The sequence below is a fragment of the Neophocaena asiaeorientalis genome, unplaced genomic scaffold, assembly GCF_003031525.2.
Source record: "Neophocaena asiaeorientalis asiaeorientalis breed wild unplaced genomic scaffold, Neophocaena_asiaeorientalis_V1.1 scaffold87, whole genome shotgun sequence".
NCBI lineage: Eukaryota > Metazoa > Chordata > Mammalia > Artiodactyla > Phocoenidae > Neophocaena > Neophocaena asiaeorientalis.
In genome coordinates this window covers 1,382,120-1,395,977 of record NW_020175432.1, presented here as the reverse complement: position 1 = coordinate 1,395,977, position 13,858 = coordinate 1,382,120, and the positions used below count along the sequence as shown (strand labels likewise).

The 13,858-nt window shown below is 55.3% G+C and overlaps 2 protein-coding genes across 4 annotated transcripts in view; one reads left to right on the top strand and one right to left on the bottom strand.

The window, feature by feature from the left end:
• The window catches only part of CHERP (calcium homeostasis endoplasmic reticulum protein), a 21,839-nt gene extending 8,404 nt beyond the window's left edge, over window positions 1-13,435 (top strand). The window contains exons 7-17 of the mRNA XM_024767287.1: window positions 67-164; window positions 1,466-1,715; window positions 4,439-4,614; window positions 6,421-6,856; window positions 8,164-8,402; window positions 9,419-9,552; window positions 10,234-10,320; window positions 10,718-10,861; window positions 10,948-11,064; window positions 11,564-11,658; window positions 11,936-13,435. Coding sequence (XP_024623055.1) covers window positions 67-164; window positions 1,466-1,715; window positions 4,439-4,614; window positions 6,421-6,856; window positions 8,164-8,402; window positions 9,419-9,552; window positions 10,234-10,320; window positions 10,718-10,861; window positions 10,948-11,064; window positions 11,564-11,658; window positions 11,936-12,129 — 1,970 coding nt within the window. The 3' untranslated portion in view covers window positions 12,130-13,435. The remainder of the gene's footprint in view (window positions 1-66; window positions 165-1,465; window positions 1,716-4,438; window positions 4,615-6,420; window positions 6,857-8,163; window positions 8,403-9,418; window positions 9,553-10,233; window positions 10,321-10,717; window positions 10,862-10,947; window positions 11,065-11,563; window positions 11,659-11,935) is intronic.
• Window positions 4,610-13,858, bottom strand: part of CUNH19orf44 (chromosome unknown C19orf44 homolog) — a 29,971-nt gene continuing 20,722 nt past the window's right edge. Inside the window, exon 9 of one of the 3 annotated variants that reach the window (XM_024767286.1) lies at window positions 4,610-4,988. The gene's annotated coding sequence lies outside the window, so the exon portion shown is untranslated. Of the gene's footprint in view, window positions 4,989-10,992; window positions 11,128-12,130; window positions 12,252-13,858 lie in introns of those variants that run through there. The other 2 variants (XM_024767285.1, XM_024767284.1) reach the window with 2 other exon arrangements.

Sequence of the window (13,858 nt, the reverse complement as noted above, 5' to 3'; positions counted from 1 at the left end):
GAGATGAGGAGGGGCTCGGGGGGTGGCACTCGTTTTCCCCCTGACATGGCCTTTCCCTCCTCCCCAACATCCAGCTCCTGCAGCTCTGGGAGAAGAACGGCTACTTTGACGACTCCATCATCCAGCAGTTACAGAGCCCGGCCCTGGGGCTCGGCCAGTACCAGGTGTGTGCTGCTCCCTGAAGTTGGGGGCTGGGCACCACCAGTAGGGTGGTGACCTCAGAGTCCTGGTGGCATTTTCCCAGCTGAACTCCCCGGCGTGCCCCTGGGATGGTGGTGAGTGGTGGGAGGCAGAGTCTGAGGAGCAGCTTCGGGGGCCCTCACCCCGTCCACAACAGCCAGTGAGCCCTCCCAGGCGAGCCCGCCAGACTTTTCCTGGTACACTTGTGGCCAGGTTACCTGCTTTAGGCTCTGCTCTCAGGGTGCCTTTGGCCCATTTGCTCTGGTCCTCCAGGTGTGATGGGAGCATGAGGAAACCCTGGCATAGTCTAGGCTGCCAGTCATCATGTTGTGTGCGGTGTCCCGTGTGCACATCTGCTTCTCTCTGAGGGGGCGTCTGCTCAGAGGTCGGGGTCGCAGAGCAGGGAGAGGAGGGCCGGATCTCCTTGGTCACCTCTCCTGTGGTGCTGGCGTTGCTACCCCATCTACAGCTGCTTGGGTGAAATGCACAGTTCACACCCCCTTTTCCCAGGCCGGAAGGTGTCTTCCTGCACAGGTCTGGTTGAATGTGAGAAGCTATATGTTGACCGTTTCCTCTGTGATGCTCCTGACTGCCACCCTCCCTACAGGGGAGAAGCTTTCATGCTCAGAAAGGCAAATGAGGAAAGTACATTTCAGACTTTTTCTAAGTTTTACTCCCTTTTTTTAATTGATAAATAAAAATGGGCTCATACCAAATAAAAATGGGCTCATACCACCATACCACAGTGATATTCACTGCTTTTCTCCTATTGAGTTGGCGGTAGCCGCTCATGGTTATTGAGTCACCCAAGTTCCTTTCACTGCATTTTCCCCGAGTCCTCAGAGGTAGGTCCCGTTATTGTCCAATTTTACAGGTGAGGAAGTTGAGGCTCCGGGGAGGTTGTGACTTGCTCAAAGCCATACAGTGAGTAAGAAGTACCGCCTGTGAGCATGTCCTAGGACGTCTGTCAGTGGTGGGATTTTAATGTCTGCGTGGCACTCCAGGGCACGGCTGTCCTTGCTTATTCCCATTGTAAGGGAATTCTAAACTGCCCAGCACCAAAAGTCACCAAGTCCGGCTAAATTGAGATGCTCTGTGGTTGTCAAGCTCAAGTTGATTGTTTTACGTGACAATCGCCTGCTTGCCCTGGGTCCCTGGGCCTTGCTGCCCGCAGCATCACCCCAACCTTCTGAGTGCTCCCCAGGCATTTGTCCCCGTGCTGCTCCAGAGGGTCTCGGACCTTGAGTCCCATGTCCTGAGTGCCGGCTGCCCTGCTCTCCATCAGGCAACCCTCATCAATGAGTACTCCTCGGTGGTCCAGCCGGTGCAGCTGGCCTTCCAGCAGCAGATCCAGACCCTCAAGACACAGCACGAGGAGTTTGTCAACAGCCTGGCCCAGCAGCAGCAGCAGCAGCAGCCGCAGCCGCAGATCCAGATGCCGCAAATGGAAGCTGAAGTCAAGGCCACGCCGCCGCCGCCTGCGCCGCCCCCCGCCCCCACGCCTGCCCCGGCCATCCCGCCAACCACCCAGCCTGGTACGTGGCTCCCTCAGCACCTGCCCCCAGGAGGCAGCCTCCAGAAAGCAGTCTCCTCCCCCAGGAAGAGGTCTGGTTCTCTAGTCTCAGGCCCAATCCGAGGAGCAGATTCTAATCTATTTACAAGCACCAGGCAGGTGATTTCACAGGTAAGTGTAACCATGCCCTTACAACTGAGACAGTTCTCCTGTACAAACCATCCCAGAGAATGGAGAGGAAAGCTCTCTAAGTCATTTTTCGAGGCTAGGATAACTGATACCAGATGGACGTGGACAGGGAAAGAAAGAAAAATGTAACCTAGTGTCACTTCTGAGCAAAGATGAAGAAACAGTAAATACTGGGTTGGCCAAAAGGTTCGTTCGGTTTTTTCCATAAGATGGCTCTAATAGCACTTAGTTGTCTTTAACTTCATTCAAAACAATTTTGTTAGATTGTATGTGACAGCTGTCATATCAGCGTGCATTTTAAAAAAGACATCAAAATTGGTGAATTTTTGTGTAGCCCGTTTAATACTGAAGATAGGAAAAAAAAAAAAGCAACATTTTCGACATATTACAGTTTATCATTTCAAGAAAGGTAAAAACACAACCGAAATGCAAAAAAAGATTTCTGCAGTGTATAGAGAAGGTGCTGTGACTGATTAAAACGTGTCAAAGGTGGTTTGCGAAATTTCGTGCTGGAGATACCTCACTGGACGGTGCTCCACCATCGGGTAGACCAGTTGAAGTTGATAAAGATCAGATTAAGACATTAATTGAGAACAGTCAACGTTATACCACGCGGGAGATAGCCAGCATACTCAGAATATCCAAATCAAGCGTTGAAGATCATTTGCACCAACTTGGTTATGTTCATCGCTTTGATGTTTGGGTTCCACATAACTTAAGTGAAAAAACCTTCTTGACCGTATTTTCGCATGCAATTCTCTACTTAAACATAATGAAAACGTTCTGTTTTTAAAACATGTGACGGGCGATGAAAAGTGGATACTGTACAATAGTGTGGAAAGGAAGAGATTGTGGGGCAAGTGAAATGAACCACCACCAACCACACCAAAGGCCGGTCTTCATTCAAAGAAGGTGACGTTGTGTATATGGTGGGATTGGAAGGGAGTCCTCTATTATGAGCTTCTTCGGAAAACCAAAGGATTAATTCCAACAAGTACTGCTCCCAGTTAGACCAAATGAAAGCAGCACTCGACGAAAAGCGTCCAGAGTTAGTCAACAGAAAATGCATGATCTTCCATCAGGATAACACAAGACTGCATGCTTCTTTGATGACTAGCCAAAAACTGTTATAGTTTGGCTGGGAAGTTCTGATTCATCCGCTGTATTCACCAAACATTGCACCTTCGGATTTCCATTTATTTTGGTCTTTACAAAATGCTCTTAATGGAAAAATTTTCAATTCCTTGGAACACTGTAAAAGGCACCTGGAACAGTCCTTTGCTCAAAAAGATAAAAAGTTTTGGGAAGATGGAATTATGAAGTTGCCTGAAAAATGGCAGGAGGTAGTGGAACAAAAGGGTGAATACATTGTTCAGTAAAGTTGTTGGGGCTTCCCTAGTGGCGTATTGGTCGAGAGTCTGCCTGCCAATGCAGGGGACACGGGTTCGAGCCCTGGTCTGGGAGGATCCCACATGCTGCGGAGCAGCTGGGCCTGTGAGCCACAACTACTGAGCCTGCGTGTCTGGAGCCTGTGCTCCGCAAGAGGAGAGGCCGCGACAGTGAGAGGCCCGCGCACTGCATGAAGACTGGCCCCTGCTCGCCACAACTACAGAAAGCCCTCGCACAGAAACGAAGACCCAACACCGCCAAAAATAATTAATTAATAATTAAAAAAAAATAAAGTTCTTGGTGAAAATGAAAAACGTGTCTTTTATTTTTACTTAAAAACTGAAGGCATTTCTTGGCCAACCCAGTGAAGTCTTAGCAGGTGAAATCTAGCAAAGTATTTAAAAGATATGTCATGACCAAATAGGCTATGTCTCAGGAATATATAAGGATGGTTTAATACCAGAAAATCTAACAGATCAGATGGGAAGAAATCTTTCAACTAGATGCAAAAAGGGTACTTATTAAAGTGATAACGGGGGCTTCCCTGGTGGCGCAGTGGTTAAGAATCCACCTGCCAATGCAGGGCACACGGGTTCGAGCCCTGGTCTGGGAAGATCCCACGTGCCGCGTAGCAACTAAGCCCGTGCGCCACAACTACTACTGAGCCTGCACTCTAGAGCCTTCAAGCCACAACTGCTGAACCCGTGTGCCACAACTACTGAAGCCCGTGCGCCTAGAGCCCATGCTCCGCAACAAGAGAAGCCACCGCAATGAGAAGCCCGTGCACCGCAACGAAGAGTAGCCCCTGCTCGCTGCAACTAGAGAAAGCCTGCACGCAGCAACAAAGACCCAACGCGGCCAAAAATCGAATAAAAATTTTAATTGATAAAAATTCTTGAGCAAAGTAAAATCAATATGGCTTATCGATCAATAAGTAGGATACTTATTGTAAAGCGTTCAAAGGAGTGAGGGGTGTTTCCTGGCCAAGGTCAGGCCTCTCTTCGTGTTGCCTTCCCGGAGGCAATGGCAGTTTTCAGTGGGGTCAAGAAGCAAGGGTTTATTGGGCAGTAAGCCCAGCCTGGGTTGGCCCTGGGTGCTTGCTGAAGATCATTTCGGTTGGGGCCTCCTGCTGCCACCTTCTCTGAGTGCTTTTTTGCCTGGTTCTAGATGACAACAAGCCTCCTATCCAGATACCCGGCTCTTCTGAGTACGACGCCTCAGGAGGGGTCCAGGACCCAGCTGCCACCGGCCCCCGGGGCCCTGGGCCCCATGACCAGATCCCACCTAACAAGCCCCCGTGGTTTGACCAGCCTCACCCCGTTGCTCCTTGGGGCCAACAGCAGGTATCTCTCAGAACTTGTTGCAGGGTCAGGTGGGGCACACTTGGGTTCAACTGGACGGCAGGCAGGTGGATGATGGCTGCTATGCGGGTTGATGGGCTTTTAGGGCTCCCTGGGCAACGAGGTTCTGCAGCAGGGCCTGGGGTTTGGGGGGGTGACAAGAAGGTGATAGTCTCCCTGAAGTATGGGGACTGAGCTGGGAAGAAAGTTGGGCCTTTACATCCTTCCCGGGAGGTTTGGTTTTCTGGGCTTCTCTGTAACACAGGTCCCCATTTTCCTGTGAATGCTGAGAAGTTCCACACCATGAAGTACAGCAAGGCGATTTGTTTCCTTCCCTTTTTAACTCGTTTGACCAGCAGTGTCAACATCTCATCACCCTAGAAAGAACATGGTGCTTTCGTAAGGAAAGGAAAGGTCAGAAATACCAGGCTAGCAGCATTTTGTGGGACTGGGATGCTGGTCCATTCTTCCCTCCCTCCAGGTTCCTTGGAGTCAGAAACTTCTAGGCCAGGGCAGGGGTCATCCTCATTCAGCATAACATGACTGGAAAACACCCCGCAGCTTGCTCTCTGGCCACTGGACCTGGTTAGAGCAATCCGGTCTAGCTCTGGGTGTCCACTTGCCTCTCGACCAGGCATGGTGGGCGTGGCCCTCCTGGTTGACCCTGTGTGGAGGGGGTGTGAGGGAGACAGTTCTGGGCTGGCAAGTGCAGTGTCATGGCTGTGAGTCCCCCCAGCCCACCCTCAGCTTCCGGACAAGAGATTTAACATCACAAAAGACGAGGCATCCCCACAAAGACAGCTCCCGCCTCTGGGTGCCTGCTGTGAGCCCTGCAGTGTTGGGTGCCCTCTCATGCGGGGGCACTTCCCCCCTTCGTTGGTGTGGAAACAGATGCCCCTAGTGTCTCCCGGCTCAGTCTTTTTGGGGACTGGCAGGTTAGGCTCACAACAGTGGGGCTCCCCCACTGAAGGCCAGCAGTGCACCCACAGTCCACAATAGGAAACCACAGACTGGGCTGCCCACGTGGTGTCTTACATATTGAAATAGCTGCCATATTGAAAATCTGCCTTCTTGGCTTCTCTTGAAAACCTGAGCGTGTGGCGGCCGGGGCCGGCCTCCCTGTGCTTGTGGTCAGTGGAGCCACCCAGCCCTGACCCTAGAGGTGGCCCTCTGGGCAGCCTCACCCAGGCACAGGCCACCCTGGCCCTGAGTTTGGGTCGCAGTCCTGGCTCTTTTAAGTCTTCAAAGCAGCAGCTGGGCAAGCTCCAGGGCTTATGGTCTTCAACTTACAGAAAGCCATTTCCTGGTAACACAGCAGACTCTGAGATAAGGGTGTGAGAGGGCAGGTGACCCCAGGAGGCAGCGTAGGGAAGAGAAGTGACAGGGAAGGGAGAACAGGCAGGGATGGGGTGTCGTCAGGGCGGGCTCTGCCGTGGGCCCTGCGGCTCAGCCTCTGTGCCCTGGGAGTGGTGGGGCCGCACCCCTGCACTGTCCCACTGAGGGGCTCATGGGCTGTTGTTCATCCCCCAGCTTCTGTCAGGCATGGGGTCAGGGGGTGCTCCCCAGCCCAGATGCAGGTACAGCACTTGAGAATCTGGGCCTGGGGGACGGGCGGGCACCACAGCATCCTCTGCACGCGTCAGAGTGAAGGTGGCAGCGCCCAGCCAGGCTGTAGGCCTGCAGCTCCGGGGGGTGCTGGGCTTGGGGCCGGGCCACCTCCACCGCCGGAGACTGAGGTCGGCAGGTGTCTGCTGGGTGCCCCGCGTGCCCAGTGCAGGCTGGGTCTCACGTCTGCTCTTTGCCTTGCAGCCTCCTGAGCAGCCCCCCTACCCACACCACCAGGGCGGGCCGCCCCACTGCCCGCCCTGGAACAACAGCCACGAGGGAATGTGGGGCGAGCAGCGTGGGGACCCTGGCTGGAATGGCCAGCGCGATGCCCCCTGGAACAGTCAGCCCGACCCCAACTGGAACAACCAGTTCGAGGGCCCCTGGAACAGCCAGCACGAGCAGCCACCCTGGGGCGGGGGCCAGCGTGAGCCGCCCTTCCGCATGCAGCGGCCGCCACACTTCCGCGGGCCCTTCCCGCCCCACCAGCAGCACCCGCAGTTCAGCCAGCCGCCACACCCACACAACTTCAACCGCTTCCCGCCCCGCTTCATGCAGGACGACTTCCCCCCTCGGCACCCCTTCGAGCGGCCGCCCTACCCTCACCGCTTTGACTACCCTCAGGGGGACTTCCAAGCCGGTGAGTGCAAGGTCGCCCTCGGGGGCACTGTCCTCGGGCCAGGGATCACGTCCCTCTCCTGCCCTGTGATCCTGAGAAGGTCAGATCACTCGCCGGCAGGGCCTGGAAGAGGCGCCTGACAGACCGGCCTTCTGAGCGGGCTGGTGGCACTGCTGGCGGTCCTGCCGTGTGGCCTGGTGTGCCCTGAGCCAGGGTGACAGGAGGAGGGCCAGAGGAGTCCGGCTCGGTCCCTCAGGAAGGGACAACCTGCAGCCACACCGGCAACCCTGTTGTGGGCACCGCCAGGCACCAGGCCAGCTATTGAGGTGTGAGGCCCTGTATCTCACAAAAGAGGAAGGACGATGGGGTTCTGAAAGGAAAAGGAACTCCCTAGTCCCCACGGTGGACAGACAGGTAGTGAGCGAGCCACTGAGTCCAGGCCCGGCAGCCCTTGTGCCATTCCCTGCTCCTCGTCTTGCTGTTTTCATCAGGTGTTCTGTTTTCTTTTTGAAGAATCTTTAGTTTTCTCGATCTTGTGTTTACTAAAAAATTTCATTCCAACTCTCCTACTCTTCAGTCTTTATCCTCAAATCCATTCTTGACTGTAAATTGAGCTTGGAGACCAGTAGCAGGTTTCTTGCTTGTGTGAGTGTCTTGGGGCTGCTGCAACGAAGTCCCGTGGACTGGGTGCCTCCAACAACAGGGAATTCTTCTCTGACGCTTAGTTCTGGAGGCTGGAGGTCCGAGATCAAGGTGTCAGCGGGGTTGGTTTCTACTGAGGCCTCTCCCCGTGGCTTGTAGACGGCTGTCCTCTCCCTGTGTCTTCCCGTGGTCTTCTCTGTGTCTGTCTCTTAATCTCTTCTTAGAAAGACATCAGTCAGTATTGGATCAGGGCCCACTCATAGGACCTCATCTAAAGTAGTCATCTCATTACAGGCTCCATTCCCAAATGCAGTCACGTTCTGAGGTACTGGGGGTGAATTTGCAGGGGACACGGTTTGGCTCATAACATGGCTGTTTGAAGGTTATGTGATTTCCCTCGTGGTTCCTTCTTTCACCCGTGAGGTCTGTCAGGCGCTGCTGTGGGTGCAGGACAGGCCACTCTGAGCCCCGGCTCCTCCCCCGTTGCTGTGTGGCCCTGAGCAGTGAATGAAGCAGCCGGAGGGTTGGTGCCGGGCAGGGCTGTCCAGGAAGTGGGTGTGGGCATCCTTGCCCCACTCTGAGCCCCTTTCCACTGGCGCTTTTTACCCTGGAGATCTCGACCGGGCTGTTGGCGTTGCCCAGCTCTCAACTTTGCGGCAGGCCTGAGTCAAGTCTCTGTTTTGCAGAGATGGGACCCCCTCACCACCATCCTGGCCACCGCATGCCTCACCCTGGGATCAACGAGCACCCGCCTTGGGGTGGGCCCCAGCACCCTGACTTCGGCCCTCCTCCCCACGGCTTCAACGGGCAGCCCCCTCATATGCGGCGACAGGGCCCTCCCCACATCAACCACGACGACCCCAGCCTGGTCCCCAACGTGCCCTACTTCGATCTCCCTGCCGGGCTGATGGCCCCCCTTGTGAAGGTAATGTTGCGGAGTTGAATGCCAAGCTTAGCCTTGAATGCTCAGTCTCCACGTGGGAAGTTCACAGGTGGAACCCATTTCCCGATTGGCTACAAAACACTGCTTCCCAGGGCCCCTGCCCCTCTCATTTCCCGCACCCCAGCGAGCCTGACAAGTAGTCAGAGAGGATGTGCCTGAGCCAGCAGCACCGCCTCGTGTGCTCACATGTGGCTGCGAGCAAGGCCCGTGTCCCCCTCTGCTTCCTCCGAGCCTCCCTCCTGGGGCTGCAAGTTTGGTAGCTGCTCAGAGTGGGCTGGGCTGAGCTGGGCGTGAGGTGCAGGTCCTCTTGGTCCTGGCCTTTGGAAGCCACCTTGCCCAGGGGCTGATGACAGGGATTTCTCAGAAAAGGGGTGGTCTCCAGCTGAGCAAGGTGAGCAAGGCAGGAGAGGGGGTCAGAAGGGAGCCGGGGCTGGGGCTCAGGGCGCTCTGAGGGTCATGCTGGCTGTACTGGTCACTGCCACTCCCCGGCCCCTCTGAGACATTAGCATACTGGAAGCTGAGACAGGTCACGCTGGGGCAGCAAGGGGAGGCAGAGGGGCCTGCGGGGCTGCCCTCGGGGTAGGAGCTGGAGCAGAGAAAGGGGCACATAGCAGGGCCCCTGGGGTAGGCGCCTGGGCACAGGGCGGTGGTTGGCAGGGGAGGGTGTCTGGGATCCACGGCGTGTCAGTGAATTAACAGGGGTCTTTCCTTCACCTGAGCTTGGAGGCCACGTCTCCTCTGCATTTCTGTAGAGAGAATTCTGTAGCTTCTATCGACTTCCATGAAGCCCTCAACCACCCCATTTAGGAATTGAAGTACTGGTGTGGCCAAACCCTCCAGGAGGGTGGGGTTTCCCAGGAAGGGCCGGATGAGGCACTCTGATGCGCAAGGCAACTGTGTCCTGCCCCCGGCTCTCTGGCTCCCCGACTCCCCCAGCCCCCGCAGTTCCCTGGATGGGCTCCAGCAGGGAGCAGTGACGGCTGTGTTCTCTGCTGCAGCTGGAAGACCACGAGTACAAGCCTTTGGATCCTAAAGACATCCGCCTCCCACCCCCCATGCCACCCAGTGAGAGGCTGCTGGCGGCTGTGGAGGCCTTTTACAGCCCTCCCTCACACGACAGACCCAGGAACAGGTACGGGGCTTCGGGAGACCAGGCGCTGGGGCTGGTGATGGGAGGGGAGGCCCCTGTCCCCTCTCCTGGCCCGTCTTCCTCAGTTTGCTTCACAAGAAAGACTCCGGACTGTCGCACCTTCCACCCAGGGCGGTGTGAGGCCCAGGTGAGAAAGTGTGGTTAGGAGATGCCGTTTCTCCCCCAGCTTGCGTGATGTGTGCCATAAATAAAAGGCTTTTACCACGTTAGAGACATCAGAACAAGAGTTTACCTCGGGATCCCCTCCTCCAGCGGCCTCCTCGCTTCAGTTAAAATCGTCTTCTGCCCTGTTTGGGGCCACGGGCCTATCCACCTACAAATCAAGAGTTCCTCGTCCCCAGTTACAGTAACCCTGAGACCCTCTTCAACTATTTGGAGAAAGCCCAGCGTGGAAAGGCGTGGGAGCCACGAAGCGCTGGGAGTGCAGTCCAGCCTCTCCACCTCCCAGCGGGCGGCCTGGCCTCTGGGCCTGGTCGCTCCTCTGAGAAAGGGCAGCCCTGTGGCAATGACCACCCGAGTGCTTTCTGTGCTGGGCCTTGCTCAGCATCCTGAGTGAAAGAGGGAAGGCCTGTCGGGTAGGGCTTATTATTCCTGGTGACTTTTTCACAAGTTCCCTGTGGGAGGGAGGCTTGCGTTCATACAGGGGACGCCCATGTCTTACAGTGAAGGCTGGGAGCAGAACGGCCTCTATGAGTTCTTCCGAGCGAAAATGCGGGCCCGGCGGAGGAAAGGCCAGGAGAAGAGGAATAGGTAAGAGCGCACACGCCCACCCCGCCACCTGTGTGGAGGTCAGGTCTCCGCAGTGCATCTCGTCCTAGGTCAGCTGGGAGCAAGCCCTGCCTTTGCCTGTGGCACGCTGTGGTGTCGTGCCCGGCGCAGGCAACGGGGGGTCAGCTCTGGCCTCTGCCTGGGTCGTGGGCCTGGCACCCTACGATAAAGGTGCTGTGAGCCACCAGGAGCTGTTTCCCACAAGGCCGAAGTTAAAACACCAGTACGAGAGAGGGGCTTGCCATTGTATTCAACCCTGATCTGAAAGGGCGTGTCTGCACCCGGACTGGGCACATCGGGGGTCTTTTAGAGTTGGGGGTTGGGGCGGGCTGGGCGCAGTCCATGGAGGGGATCCGGCTCACCAGGTCTGTCCCCGCAGCGGACCCTCGAGGTCTCGGAGCAGATCCAAAAGCCGAGGGCGCTCCTCCTCCCGCTCCAACTCGAGGTCCTCCAAGTCTTCCGGCTCCTATTCAAGGTCAAGGTCTCGTTCCTGCTCCCGTTCCTACTCCCGCTCCAGATCCAGGTAGGCAGGGCCCCGCCTCTCGGGATGCAAGGCCTGAGGCTCCTCAGCAGCTGCGCTGACCCGCCTCCTCTCCCCTGGCCCCGCAGGAGCCGCAGCCGATCACGCTCCTCACAAAGCCGCTCCCGGACCCGCTCTCGCTCTCGGTCCAAGTCCTATTCCCCGGGAAGGAGACGTCGGTCGCGGTCGAGGAGCCCCACCCCGCCGTAAGATTTCTGTCTTAACTGTCAGAATGACCTCTGGTAGCGCTGGAACCCTCTGATGCTTTGCTGTGAATGTTGAAACGTGTTGTTAGAAGACGCGCTGGCGGTGGCCCGCGCCAAGGCAGCACCTCGGGGCCCCCGAGCACTAGCACAGTTGACAGTGGCACCTCACAGTGGCACCTCATCTCACACCTCGCTGTTACCTCTGCAGTCACGTTGTAAAGCCTGAGGCAGTGGCTGCGCTATTTTCTAACCGTTTTACGGGTCCGGTGTGGCCTGGCTGTGCCGCTGAGTGTGAGGCAGGGGCCGCCGTCTTAGGGAACCCCCTTATCTGCCGGCGAAGAGGATAAAGAAGAAAGCTAGACACGAAATGTGTGTGTGTGTGTGTGTCCATCTCACGCTGGTGACCCTACGTATAAGCTACACGCTGTAATATTCTAAGTTTTCATTCCAATAAATGTATCAGCTCTTTTTTAAAAGACGTAACCTGTCTTAATTTTAGTTCCTCGGCTGGTCTGGGTTCTAATTCAGCACCTCCTATACCTGACTCCAGGCTCGGGGAAGAGAACAAAGGACATCAGATGCTGGTGAAAATGGGTAAGGTTCCTGGGAAGACAGAACAATCCGCTCTGGGCATTCAGGGTTGGGGGCTGATGAAGTCAGAGGAAGCTCCAACTCATGACCAACTTCTGAGCCTGCAGGGTTTTTACTGAGCGTCCTTTCTTACTACCCTTAGTTTCCCACTTATAAACTGCACGTCTGCATGTCGTTCAACTCTCCAAACGCATTTCCATTTAACTTCATGTCAAGGTAAATGCACCACAATTTCAGCTTCCTCTGTGGGTCGTAACCACTCATTCCCTCTCTTCTTCAGGCTGGAGTGGATCTGGCGGCCTCGGCGTGAAAGAGCAAGGAATCCAGGACCCCATCAAGGGGGGGGACGTCCGGGATAAGTGGGACCAGTACAAGGGCGTGGGTGTGGCCCTGGACGACCCCTACGAGAACTACCGCAGGAACAAGAGCTATTCCTTCATCGCCCGCATGAAGGCCAGGGACGAGTGCAAGTAGGCGCGGCGTGGGCAGGGAGCCACGCCAGTGGCTGGCCACCGGCAGTGAGGACTGTTGGACCCTTCTTGGCTTACTGGCAGTGGAAGATGGTAGGGACAGCTCGGTTCTCACACTGTCTCCATCTGTGGGGAGCAACAGAAGAGAAGGAAGACTTCGGCAGGCCTTGTGACGAGTGCCACGCTTGATGGCGCAGAAGGCCCAGGCCCCACCTGCAAACCAGCTCTAACGTAGCAGCAAGAGTCACGAGGAGATGCCCAGCCAACTCGACGATGAGCTTATTTCCCTGGACAGTGAAGCGAGAAACATAAGGCCCCTGGATAAGAATTCTTGTCATCTGCAGGAACGGCTGTCTCACATCTCCCCTCAGCCTGAGCCTCTAAAACCAGTGGGAGTGCATGGAGGAGGGGCCCTGAGGGCACACGCCAGCCCAGCCCAAGGGGCGGCCCTCCCACTCCCCCATCAGTTGTGTTGTGAGAAGGCTCAGGCCAGGCGCTGGTACTGCTCACTCTAAAAATGGAAAAACAAAACCTTTTTGATTTGCAAAGTTAAACAGGGTTTTCATTTTTACTCCAAATGGTTTAGTTTTAGAAAAAAGTACTGATCTAGGTTGATACCCAGTGAGATCATTGGAAACCTGATTCCTGAGACATACTAGCCCTTAGTTACTTAAGCTGTTTAAGTTGAGGTGGGTTTTTTTGTTTTGTTTTTTGTTTTTGTTTTTGTTTGAACGTTAGCCATTTGATGTTCCCTGCAGAAACAAAAGGTTCTGAGGAAACTTATCTGAGGCATCTCCAGGTCACATAATGATGACGCCCTTGGAGAATATGTACCCTTAGTGTCTCTACTTGTGCTTTTCACGGAGAGGAACCCGCACACCAGCACTCACGTGCAACGGCCCATTCACATCCAGAGTGTGGAGAGCGACCACCGGCCCTGCTTCCTGCTCTGTCACTTCCTTTGCCTGCCCCAAGCCGCCCCCAAAGGGAGGTGAGGCTGGAGGGAGCCGCCTCTGCCGGGAGCTGCTGAGCGACCGCCTGGGATCGGCTGCACTCAGCGTCCGCAGGCCGCTTGGTGCGGTGCCATTTATTTGTACAGAAACATTTTTGAAAAATTCTTTTCAATGAGATGCAAAATTTTCTCCAACTTTTCCACCTGATGTGATAAAATATTTGATTTTGTTCTAGATTTCCTGTAGCTGTGAATTGTTCAAACGTGTCTGATTCAGGATAAAATGTAAACGTGTTGTTAACAATTTCTTGTGGATTTTACTGTTTTGCCTTCAAATAAAGACTTTTTTTTTAAAGACCTTTTTCCTCTGTGCAGTTAAGTCAAGAAGCGTGCTCAGGCTGAGGAGGGAGGAGGTGCGTCCTGAGTGCAGACTTTGTCTGAATTGTGGAGTCGGGTCAGAAGCTCTGCCCTGGTGTCTCCTGGGAGTCCCCGGCGTGGACGCCTGGTCCTGTTTCCTCGTGGCTCCAGACAGGCTGGCATCCTCTGTCCTGCCACGAGTGGTGACAGCTCCACCTGGGGTTCCATTTCCACTGGCCTGTGGTACGTCCTCTCAGGTGCCATGCACACTGAGGAAATGGGGGCTCGGAGGGCTCAACTACTCAGCTAGAAAAGGCTGCAGCTGGGATTCCTCTCAGGTGAGTCCTGGGTGCCACCTGCCCCCACCACTGGGAATGTCCCCTGGGAACTAAGGTGTGAGCGTCACGGCTGGTTTACGGGACCA